General features: G+C 47.1%; 1 protein-coding gene across 1 annotated transcript; it reads right to left on the bottom strand.

The window, feature by feature from the left end:
* Positions 1 to 487: 487 nt before the first annotated feature.
* Positions 488 to 11415, bottom strand: mrps15 (mitochondrial ribosomal protein S15). The gene is made up of 8 exons (XM_033045418.1): positions 11266 to 11415; positions 10838 to 10894; positions 9717 to 9792; positions 7910 to 7958; positions 7004 to 7088; positions 2968 to 3026; positions 1940 to 2131; positions 488 to 675 (listed from the first exon to the last, which is right to left on the bottom strand). Exons 1-8 carry the CDS (start codon positions 11363 to 11365, stop codon positions 571 to 573), a joined length of 723 nt encoding a protein of 240 aa, XP_032901309.1. The 5' UTR covers positions 11366 to 11415; the 3' UTR covers positions 488 to 570.
* Positions 11416 to 12858: the final 1443 nt, after the last annotated feature.

The following is a 12858-nucleotide window of genomic DNA, read 5'->3' on the forward strand; positions in this document are numbered from 1 at the left end:
CTACTGCTGTGCCACTGCACAGGATGAAATAAATCAGCCATGATTGAATAGCAGAGTAGACTTGATGGGTCGAATGGTCTAATTCTGCTCCCATGTCTTACAAGCCAGACATTCAGTAAGACTTACAAGCCAGACATTGACAGATTGAGGCTAAGTAGATTTGGGGGTGGAAGATTGCAACCATCATGTGGTCCACCCTGTTTTGACGAATGCAATCAACCCGGCGTGCATAATCAAATAAAATCAAATAGAACAAGTCGCCCAACAACTTTAGGCTGTGCAGGCCATATGCAAGAAGAAGTAGTAGATTTGGGGGGGGGGGGGTAGAGGGAACCAACAAATGCCAGTGATACAACTCAAGTTAGCAAGCCAGGATCATGTCTTTAGAAGTATCTCCCATGTCCTAGTATCAGTATGCCTCATCACACTCCTGATGATAACCAATGAGATTCACATTGCTCAAAGTTTTCAAAAAGTGTACTAGTATATTTGAAAAGATAAATATTTATTAATTGGACATTGAAGTTTTAACACCTTCCATCGCAATGCAGATGTTGCAGGCACCGGAGGTCACACAGGCGTCCCTTCCTTGCTGACAGACTGTTCTCTCTCTGCAGCCGCTGCCTTGCGCCTCTGTCGTTCGGCAGCACGGATTTTCCTAACTTCCTGGAAAACCTGAATTAGAGCAAAATGTCAGAGTGAGAGTAGGATAAGATGGGAATGCGACTGAGTGCGGGTGTTTGGATTTCCCTGCTACTTGGAGTCCACACTGGCTTCCATTGTCCACCCTTTCATCCGATTCTTTGTTGCCAATCAAATTACCCAAAGATATATCTGTCAGCGTCCCTCATATTTTGTCACATCTTTTCATCTAAAATAAGTGTGGGGAACATCGAGAGAAATCTCGGCAATAATTGGCATGTATCGTCTAATAACTCAACTTAAGGTTCATGCACAATAACCATCTTCGTTCTCAGTAATGTGCGCCTACTGGGCTGGAGTTCAGCCCGCATCACAGCCTTCAGCCCTTGCCCCACGACTGTTCTTCGTGGCCGACTTTGGACAATGTCCAATGGATGTCAGGTTGTTCGAATGCAAAGTTATCACAGCTGAAGTTGATCGCAGCTGCATGCGATATCAAGGTTTGTCAGTAAAGGGTGGAAGCTCCAGTCAAACTATAACAGTATGGATATTGGTTTGGTTATGTCACCAGTGTTCCCAGTGACATTAGTGTACCCTCCAGAATCTCAGTGATGGAATCAGTTTGTGTATGGCATGCTTGCCTTCATTTTGTCATGCATTAAGTATAAGCATCAGGAAGTTATGATGGAGCTCTATAGGACTTTGGTTAGGCCGCATTTGGAGTACTGCGTACAGTTCTGCTTGTCTCATTACAGGAAAGAATGTGGAGGCATAAGATGGTGCAGAAGAGTTTAACAGAACGCTGCCTTGATGTTGGACAGACTTGGATTTGTTTTTTTTGGAAGGTCAGAGATTAAGGGGAGACCTGAAAGAAGTAGATAAAATCATGAGAGGCATGGATAGGGTAGACAGACATTACTTTTTTCCCCAGAATGGCAATGTCAAGGAATAGAAGGCATAGCTTTAAGATGAGAGATGTTTTATAGGAGATGTGTGAGGCAAGCATTTGTACAGAGGGTGGTGAGTGCCTGGAACATATTGCCAGAGATGGTGGTGGAAGCAGACACATTAGATGGATATGGCAGATGAGGCTTGTGTTGGTTCAGTACTCAAGTTATTCTTTAATGGATGGATGACATTGGCACATGACCTCTGCAAACACAATATCCACAAATGTTGCACTAAATGGTGATCAGAGAGGTTCCATTGACAGTTTAAGCCTTGCACGTCCTGAAGAAGGGTTGACTGCAGCTCCCAAATAACCACCCCTGATGAAACAACTGGCAGATATCCATACCTTTAAGCACAAAGCCTTCTTGGCAACCCATCGCTGTGTTGCCTTCCTGTAATACTCAGGGGGAAAGGTATATTGAACACCCAGCTGTGTGCAGACATTCTCGAAGACCTCGTAGCGTGTCCGCCGGAGGTACTTGAGCAGCTTCTTCCGTCTGTCGATTGCCAGCAACATGTAACGTTTGTTGGTCTTATCCTGGCCAAGTGGAAATGAGAATGAACACTGGATACTGGGTTGTGTAACTATCAGAGGCCCAAACATTGCCTCCAACATTAGGTCAGTTAACAAGATTGGAAAGGAGGGGAACCGTTCAGCCTCTGTCTTCTGTTCAATGGGCATAAATGGGAGAGTGCTCCCTTCAGCTCCGCGTAAGACAGTAGGACAAAAGCCACACAATGACCATGTTTAGAGAGCACAGGGCAACGGGAATACGCAGAGATGGATGCATTAATGGGGTTATTGGTTGATCTATGTGGCCTGTTCCTCTCCTACATTATTGGGAGATGAACACGTGGAGAGTAAGTGAGGCAAAACTCAGTGGCATTCATTGTCATGGTCATATTCATTAAGGGAGAGAAAAAGAGTTGACATTGAGCAACATAGGAGGCTGAGAACAAAGGGAGTAGATGAACACAAAATGCTGGAGTAAACTCAGTGGGACAGGCAGCATCTCTGGAGAAGGAATGGGTGATGTTTCGGGTCGAGACTTCTTCTTACTGCCTGTCCCGCTGAGTTACTCCAGTATTTTGTGTCTATCTTCAGTTTAAACCAGCATCTGCTGTTCCTTCATACACAGTCAGAGGGAGCAGAGTGGGAAGGAAAATTAGAATGGGAAAAGAGGGAAGGCAGGCTATTTTTAAATTGCAGAGTTGGCGGGAAGGAAAAGGAGGATGTCTGCAATAGTATGCAGCCAAAATTGTCAAAGTAACAACTATTTAACAACAGGCAGGAGGAACGATTTGTGACATTTGTTAATACAGAAAGTACGGATGTGTCTGCACAAAGATGCAGTGGAACTCCGATGTACACACCTTTCTGTGGAGCTGCAGGTGCTCTTGGTAATTCCGAATTTTTGCTGTTAGGATGGCAACTGTGGGAAGGAAGAGAGAAAGGTGGGTAATTTAACACATGACCCACCCTACACTGTCCCTGTGGGCAAGCGGCCAAATAATCAAGTGCTGCTATAGTCTGAAGTTAAAAGATAACAGTAGAAACACTCGGCAGCTGCATCATCACATTTATGTTTCAGATTGCCTACAGTTTAGCTTGTCCCCTAGGTTTAGCTTTTTCAGAGTCTGTTACAGAATACAGAAAGGGGCTAAAGCAGGGACATGGGAGGAAACTCTAGCACCAAGATAATCAACCAGAGACATCAAATCTGATTTTCTCTCTGCAGATGCTGCAGGCCCTGCTGGACACTTGCAGCACATCCCACACAGAACCACTCGGGGGTTTGGTGAACTCCAAACACCACCATCTATCTCTGTCCTTTGGGTTCCTTTTTGACTAACCTGTCATGTGGGACCTTATCAAAAGCTTTGCTAAAATCAGTGCAAGGTGCATCATTGCTCTCACCGACTCTGGCTGTTACCACATCAAGAAATAATTCAATCCTGAGTCAGACATGGCGTACCATAACAATGCCAGAGGCAGATACAGTAGAGCCATTTAAGAGGCTTTTAGATGGGTACATGAATAAGCAGTTGCTATCGTTTTCGGCACAGACATTATGGGCCGGAAGATTATATTAAACCCCTCTGTTGCAATTGGTCTGAATCATAGCGCCATAAGGCCCAGCAACAGTCCCTTTGGCCCAACTTGCCCGTGCTGGCCACTAATCAGGCCTTCTACATTCTAATCAACATTGTTGATATAAACCATAAGCAGCAATGGGCCCAGCAACGAACTAGAGGCACACTAGACACAGACCACCGGTTCAAAAAAATACCTGTCACCATCACCCACGACTTCCTTCCATGAAGCCAATTCTTTATATATTGGCTAGCTGACCCAAGAACCCATGCGATCTAACCTTCTCGAGCAACCTACCACACAAAACCTAATCAAATGCCTTGCTGAAGTCCATATAGATGGCTTGGCCCTCACCAGCTTTATTGGTTACTTCTTCAAAAAAACTCAATCAGATTCGTAGGACACAATCTCCCACGTACAAAACCACACTGGCTATCTCTAATTAGCCCGTCTATCCAAATTCATATCCAGTCTTCCAGCACCTCACCCATGTCTAATGATGATTCATATACAACAGCCACGGCGCATACAATTTCTTCCCTGGCTTTCCACAGTATCCTTGGATATATCTGATCAGGCCCAGGAGATTTGTCTATCTTAATACAGTCCCTGTCTTTATTGGGAAAGTTAATTCCCCTACTATGACAACCTTATTAGTCTTAGCCTGCAATCATCTGGAATATTTGATGTTCTAATTCCCGTTGACTATTTGAGGGCCTATAGTACACTCCCAACAAACAGATCATCCCCGTTTTATTTTTCAGCTCCACCCATATAGCCTCACAGGACGAACCATCAGTAATGTCACCTTGAACCATTGCTGTGACATTCTCCTTGATCAATAAAGCAACTCCTCTTTACCCACACCTCTATCTCTCCTTGTAGCACCTGCACTTTGGGATATTAAACTGCCAGCCCTGTCCCTCTCTCAGCCAGGTTTCCGTAATGGCTACACTGTCCCTGTCACACATACCTACCCACATCCTGAGTTCATCCGCCTTGCTTGTCAGGCCTCTCAGTAAAATAAATGCAATTTAATCCAACACTCCCCCTGCCAATGTGGTTTAAACTCTCCTGAGTAGTGCTAGCAAATCTGCCTTCCAGGATATTGGGTCCCTTTCATCCCTCTTGTACAGGTCACCTCTACACCAGAAGAGATCCTAATGGTCCAGAAATCTGAATCCATGCACCAACCCCTCAGCCACGCATTTATCTGCCCTTCTGCAGTTGTACAGAGCCCTAGTGAGACCACACCTGGAGTATTGTGTGCAGTTTTGGTCTCCAAAATTTGAGGAAGGACATTCTTGCTATTGAGGGAGTGTAGCATAGGTTCACAAGGTTAATTCCCAGGATGGCGTCATATGCTGAGAGAATGGAGCGGCTGGGCTTGTATACTCTGGAATTTAAAAGGTGAGAGGGAATCTTATTGAAACATATAAGATTATTAATGGTTTGGACAGGCTAGTGGCAGGAAACATGTTCCCGATGTTGGGGGAGTCCAGAACCAGGGGTCACAGTTTAAGAATAAGGGGTAAGCTATTTAGAACGGAGATGAGGAAACACTTTTTCACACAGAGAGTTATCTGTGGAATTCTCTCCCTCAGAGGGCGGTGGAGGCTGGTTCTCTGGATACTTTCAAGAGAGAGCTAGATAGGGCTCTTAAAGATAGCAGAGTCAGGGAAAAGCCAGGAACAGGGTACTGATTGTGGATGATCAGCCATGATCACATTGAATGGCTGTGCTGGCTCGTAGGGTCGAATGGCCTACTCCTGCACCCATTGTCTATTTTCTATTTTCCTACGTCATTTGTGCCAACGTGAACAATGTCTTCTGGTTGCTCCCCGTCCTCCTTGAGGATGTCATGCAGCCACTCCGAGACATCCTGAACCCTGGCATCAAGAACTCTACCCTGGAGTCTCAATTGTTGTCACATAATCCCCTGTCTGCCTCCGAACTAATGAGACTCCTACTGCTATGGCTCTGCTTGACATTACCCTTCCCCTCCACACAGCACATCCTCACTCACCACTCAGGTCTCTCCTAATAAGGTGCTCTGCTACAACTTGCCTTATTTTTATTGACTGCGCAATTAGCTATTTTTTATCACTAAACCCATCCACCGGCTGCCCTTTGAAATGTCCCGCTGCTGCTGCTGCTTCAACATTGGAATAGACTCAATCAACCAATTTAGCAGCTGTCTTTTGAAATCTGCTACTTCTGCTCAGACACTGAAACCCACTTATTCAGCCAACGCAGCACTGACTCAACCAATCCTCTTAAATTTAAAATGATTTTGCGATGTGTTTTTTATGCCCCGGCATACACCAAAACAATAATTCAATGGGTGTTCATTTTTATTGCCTATACTCTGAGCATGCTTCACTGACACGGAACAATAGTAGACCAAGGCCCTCTGCCCCTCTTCTCCGCCAGCAACACGACTCGGCCTTTCCTCGGCATCCTTCCCATTAATAAACAATAACTCTATTGACCTGTGGAGCGTACTTAGCAACTGATTGGTATCGTATGCAGTAAATTCCAAATATTTACGGCCCTCTGGAAAGGCTGAACCAGAACAACTTGCTTCCTCCATGGACATCACAACTGGCCATTACTGTGGAAACTTGTCCACCTGCAACATTAACCCAGTGATTCTCTCTCCATTAGCACAGCCTGATATGCTGGGCATGTCCTGTATCTCTGCCGTGGTAACACATAGTGGAGACAATGACACATTATCACCTAACTCCTCATTTGCCTGTAGTGGATTTAAACATATCATCCCTCCATCCCTCTCAGCCTCCCCTGCAATTTTAAATTCTTCAAATTTATTTTTCCCAATCTTTGATGAAGGGTCTCTGACCCGAGATGTTGAACGTTTTTCTCTCCACAGATGCTGCCTGACCTGTTGAGTGTTTCCACCATTTTCTGTTTTTAAATGTAAAATTGTGTGGAGTTCAATAAAATTAAATGCAATTTAATTGAAACTAATAAGGTTTTTAAAACATTTGACAGGGTGGAATCTGATAGGCTGTATCCTGAATGCAGAAATTAAAATGGGAGACAGATTAGGATAAGGAGTCGCGCTTTTAGATGCTTTTACACAGAGGGTTTTATTTTATAATTCTCTATCCCCAGAGGGCTTTGGGTATGGAGACACAGAGTTTATTTGGCACAGTCATGTCTGGGAAATAGTGATTGGGTAGGGAAATGGAGCTGAGGTCAAGGAACAGCAATAGTCCTGCTTCACCTGTGTCCTGAGCTATTGTTAGTGGTTGAAACGCTAGTGGAAGGCAAAATAAAAAGCAAACTCACTTTGGACTTCCGTGGAACCAACGTCAATGGGACTCCTCCGCACCTTCTCCACCAGAAGGCTGGTTTTCAGCTGCAGCTTCTCTCTCTAAAAGTGAGTCAGTCACACAATCAAATCTGTACCAGTAGAAGGGTCAAAGCAGAGTCAACAGCACGAGGAGGAAATAAAGGCTAACCCTGCCCTTTCACCCTATCCACAGTGAGAATCTCTGGAAGGAGTACTCCTGAGAACTGTCGGCCCCGTGACTGTATACACTGGACATATGTGATTAAACTCTCATCAATAGTCAGGCCGTTACTAAGTTCAAGATGCTATTGCAAGATATTAATTAGTTTTGTTAGGCAGCATCTTTTCACAACTTGCCCAAAATGTTCCATGATCACACAAGGACAGTGGAAATACACAATATTCAGTGCAAAATCTTAAACTTTCTCTCCTTTCTGAAACTAATAACATGCCAACCATCATCACAGTCTAGTCAGTCCTCTCCAACGTTCTATTTCCATCCATCTTTGAAGGTTTTCCAGTCATCTGTAGCCTTTAGCCAAGTCAGTCAACTGTAGTGATCTGGGGCTTGTGATGTTATCATCTTCCTTTCCACTCTCCCCATATTCCTTCACCATTATTTAACAGTTACACATTCAGTCTCCTTCTCTATATTCAGCCCTGAATCACCTGACTAGAGATGTCATCTAAATGCTCCCTGACCCACTGATTGCTTCAGTGCTTCGTGACTGGTTAGCTCTCAGCAAAAGCTTTTCACTGGTACCTCGGTACACGTGCCAATAAACTAAACTAAAACTAAACTTTTGCCTAAGATTTAAGCATCTGCAGTCTCGTGTCTTCGCTTTTGGAATGCCAGCCACAGTGCTTTTCTTAAACACAATCCAAAAATGGGAAGGACTTACATGACTTGCCATTTCCAGTGACAACAATCTTTGAACCACGTCATCAGTCCTGTAGAAAAACACATCATAGTCCTTACATACAAGAGTTAGGGCCAAAGCCTTTATATTCCTGCCCCGCTTCCTTCTTTGCCCTCCTGCACATCATCCCAATTCTAAGTCAGCATCTGCTTCCCGGCTCAGTAATGATATATAACAGGCCAGATGAGCAAGTGGCTTGACGTGCAACATTCCTGCTCATGAACAAATGTTTTCTCCATCTCCCTCAATGTTCATCCGCATTCTCCAAAGCCCCACTCAGTAATCACATTCTGTGTATCCTCACTCCCAGACTCACTCCCCCTGTTTGAAGAGCTTTCCTCAAATGCACCAACTCACTCAGACAGAGCAACCACAGCAATTCATCCATTCTGTAATGCAGGGGGTTAAAACAAATGGGCTCGCATTCAGTAGAATTCTATACCCAGTATTTGGCAATTTGATATTCAAAATACCAGGTAAGGATTTCCTCTTCTTCAGCACAATATTCTTCAATGGTTTGAAAGTTTGTTTTGTTCAGAACCTGATCAATGTATTCAAACTGTCTAAATTAAACAGGCCCAGGTTCAAATAAGTAGTGACAACTTTAAATTAAAACAACAGCCAACAAAAATACATTAAAGTGTTTACTTTTTAACACTCAGCCTAATTTCAACAAGGCAGCACTTTTGTAAAGACTTGACTGATTGAACTGTAATGTAACACTGTGGGTGTCAAAAGGGACGTTAAACTGAGCTGATGGCTGGGAAACACTGAAGGAGATTCCCAAAAGGCATCTCGACTTGGATGCAAACAAACACATCAGGGTCTTATGCAGCACACTTTTGCAGGTAAGTTCAGGGGAGAGTCTATGCAAAAGGAGGCAGTGTAGTTCAGATAATTGTGGGAATCAGTGGGATTGCAGTAGACATCAGTTAATAGTTTTTTTTTTTTTTAATTCTAGGACATTCAAGATGTCCTCTTTCTTTAGTACTACACTTCCTCCCACCCTCCATTACATTATAATGTGACCTCCATTACATCGGCAAGATCAAGCATAGACTCAGCAATTATTAGTCAGGCCTGCTGGATCTCCCGGTTGCGAACCATTTTAACTACATTTTCATACCTGCACTGACCGTTCTGTTCTGGGTCTTCCATTACCAGTGACCACACTCGCAATCTAGAGGAACAGCATTTTATATTCCAAGCTATTGATAGCTTATAACCTAACAGTATGAACAATGAATTCTCCAATTTTAGGAGAACCCTTTTTTGAAATCTTTATTTTCATTTTCTTCTTCCCCTCCTTTCCGCTGTGCCTTCCCCCTTCCCATCAATCTATAATTCCTTCCACTGGCTTCACAATTCGCACCTTCTATCCTTATCTCACATCTTTTCATCTCTGTCCTTTGTCCAATCATCAACTCCCCCAGCATTCACCAGGCTTTGTCCTGCCCCTTCTCTCCTCAGCTTTCTCCCCCCATCCCCCACCAAAATGTCTGAAAAAAGAATCCCGACCTGAAACCTCACCAATCCATATTCTCCAGAGATGCTGCCTGACCTGTTGAATTACTTCAACATTTTGTTTTGTTTTTTTCGTTAAACAACATCTGCAGTCTCTTGTGTCTACTGGGTTTAAGAGCTATGCTTCAGCAGAAGTTGCTTCGTTCTCAGCCACTTGATGACAGTTGGCAGCAACCCTCCATTTACAAGTACATGCTGGCCCCTAACAGCTCTCACTTTGTTTCAGATTCTGCAAGACAGAAAGGTGTTGGAACAAGCCACGTACTTGCTCACAACCGCCACATCTTGGTAGTTTTTCTTCAACATAGTTGGGGACAGATCATCCAACTGGCTGGGAAATTCTATCAGAGAAAGATGTTACATAGAAGAGCACTGAGAGACTTCATTTAATTACACAGAAAACAGTCATGCATGTACAAACTTTGTAAACAACACTGAATTAGTCCACTCAGCCGTCCTTATTCTACAATTCTCCTGTAACTATAACCTTGTAAAACTTCCCATTGAAAATGTTTCCATCATATCAGCAGGTGGAAATGTTCTGCCCCCGTTGCTACGCAACCCTCTTTAATCCCAGTCTCTCCACTTTCTAGTGTTCTTTCCATTCAATCTGAAGCACAGTCCCAACCCAAAATGTCATCAGTCCATCCGATCCAAAGATTCTGCCTGACCCTTTGAGTTCCTCCAGCACTTTGCATTTTGCTCACGATGCCAGCATCTGCACTCTGTTTCCCTCCATCCTGGTTCTCCTGTCACGTTCCCATTCCTCTGCCAAGTTTAAACCCTTCACAAAAACATCAACAAACCCACGGGGATACTGGTCCTGCTCACATCGAGGTCCTACCTGCCCCAACCACAGTCCCAAAGGCTCATAATTAGAGCCCTCACTCCAGCTTGTGCATTCATTTGCCCTATTCTCTTTTTCCTGTACTTGTTAACATGTGCAACTGGGAATAAACCCAACCTTTGAGGTCCTGTGTTTTATAATACCTTTTCCAACTTCCTAAAATCTGCTGCAGGGACTTAATTCCTCCCTTCCTTCAACCCTTGTCATTGGTACTAACAGGAACCACAATTTAGTTCTTCACCCACTCCCTCACAACCATTCAATCTGCTCTTTTGCCCTGGCATTTGGGAGGTGACTTATCACCTTGTAGTCACACCTCTGGTCACAGCATCACCAGTGTGTTCCTCCAACCATTAAATCCCATCACTATTACTTTCCCGCTTGCTCCTCCACTACGGCCCTGCGCCACTGTGATATTTTGCTTCTCGCTCTGTCTGCCAGTCAGTGTCAGGCCTTTCCCTCGGAGCTAACACAGGAGCCAGGGTTCTCTGAGGGAGGTCACAAACTCAGCTGCTCCCCCAGCGCTGAGCTGCACTCACCTGGTGTCCTCCTCGACACCGCAGCATAGCGACAGCCGGCCGGCTCCCACCCCGCACCTGCAACAGACACGGGGAACGTCAGTGGGCTTGTCAGCCCCCAGCACCGGCCGCCATCCCCGGGTTATCCAACCCCCACCTGTCACTGCCAACCTACCTCCCTCCTCTCTCCAACACCTCCCCAGCCGGGTTTCCTCCCTCAGGTTCCCGCCTCCCTGGATCCCTCCCGTCGGTTCCTGGGACCCTCCACCCGGATCCTCTTTCCTTCCTCCCCCAGGTCTCTGGCTTTGTCCTACCCGCCCTCTCCCATCGCTGGGATTGCCCCCCTTCGCCCCGACTCTCGGGTTTTCTCCCACGGGCGGATTCCCCTCTCTACCCCATCCTCGGGTCCCCCCCGTCCCCCCCGTCCCCGGGTCGCCCCGCAGCCTGACCCGGTCGCCGTCCAGGCCCGGGGGCCGCCGCCCTGCTCCAGCCGAGGAGGAGGCCGCGAGCCCCGGGCTCCAGCAGCGCGCACACCGCCCTCCGCAGCATCCCCGCGTCAGCGGCAGCGCGCCCGACACGTCATCAGGCCGCGCCCGACAGATGGAGTGACGGGCGAGGGCGTTGCTGGGGTTACGGGCGGGGCGATCGCGTTGCCGGGGTGAGGGGCGGGGCGATAGCGGTGACGGGCGAGACGTTGCCGGGGTGACGGACGGGCTGGGCGGGGCGGGGCTTTGCCGGGATGACGGGCGGGGCGGGGCTTTGCCGGGGTGACGGGCGGGGCGAGGCGTTGCCGGGGTGACGGACGGGCGGGGCGGGAGCGTTGCCGGGGTGACGGACGGGCGGGGCGGGGGCGTTGCCGGGGTGACGGGCGGGCGGGGCGGGGCGGGGCTTTGCCGGGATGACGGGCGGGGCGGGGCTTTGCCGGGGTGACGGGCGGGGCGAGGCGTTGCCGGGGTGACGGACGGGCGGGGCGGGAGCGTTGCCGGGGTGACGGACGGGGCGAGGCGTTGCCGGGGTGACGGGCGGGCGGGGCGGGGGCGTTGCCGGGGTGGCGGGCGGGCGAGGCGGGGGCGTTGCCGGGGTGACGGGCGGGCGGGGCGGGGGTGTTGCCGGGGTGACGGACGGGCGGGGCGGGGGTGTTGCCGGGGTGACGGGCGGGCGGGGCAGGGGCGTTGCCGGGGTGACGGGCGGCTCCACGGCGGGGAGTTGCTGCCGAGACTGGGCCTGGACACCAGGAGACACTAATTGCAGGAAGTTCTGTGATAACGCCAATGAGGGAACACTGTTTACATTACGCGGGCTGAGCCGGTTACAATGCAATTCCCACCGGGAACTGGAGAGCGACTTGAAACGTGCAAAGAAACAACTGCAGGCGGGGAAGGGTCCCGACCCTAAACATCAGCCGCCCATTCCCTCCCTCCACAGATGTTGCCTGACCCACCGAGTTCCTCCACCACATTTGTAGATCAATTTATGCTACTTACACAGGTTTCTCTTACTAATAAACCCATTATCTCATTTTAAGAATATTTTCTTCATTTGCAGAACTTTGATTCGAGCCTTCTAATTATACATTTTTGATGTTTGACCAACGATATACTTGTTTTTTGGCAATTAAACTCACGTTGTAACCAATTGGTCAGACCTCTCCCCTCAAATACTGAGCCTGCCTAAAGTACGTTAGGAGCAATCCAGACAGGAGATGGGAAAGAAGGATGCTTGCGAAAAAGAAAACAATATTTTGGTACCAATACTTAGTTTGATAGAAACATCAGAAAAAGCAGATAGATGACACAGATGCATCAAAGCTTCCATGGTGAAAATTATTTGAGACGGGAAGTAGAGCAGCCAAAGGAGCAAGATCAGTTGGAAATTTGGGCAGGTAAATGGCAGATAGAGTTAATTTAGACAAGTGTGAAGAATTGCATTTTGGGAGTTCAAATGCAAGATAAAAGGATACAGTAATGGTATGATTTTTGGAAAAAATAATGTAGAGCGGGATCCTGGATGCATGTCCATTGCTCCCAGATAGCGGCTTCACG

This window comes from Amblyraja radiata, chromosome 27 (genome assembly GCF_010909765.2).
Source record: "Amblyraja radiata isolate CabotCenter1 chromosome 27, sAmbRad1.1.pri, whole genome shotgun sequence".
Classification (NCBI taxonomy): Eukaryota; Metazoa; Chordata; class Chondrichthyes; order Rajiformes; family Rajidae; genus Amblyraja; species Amblyraja radiata.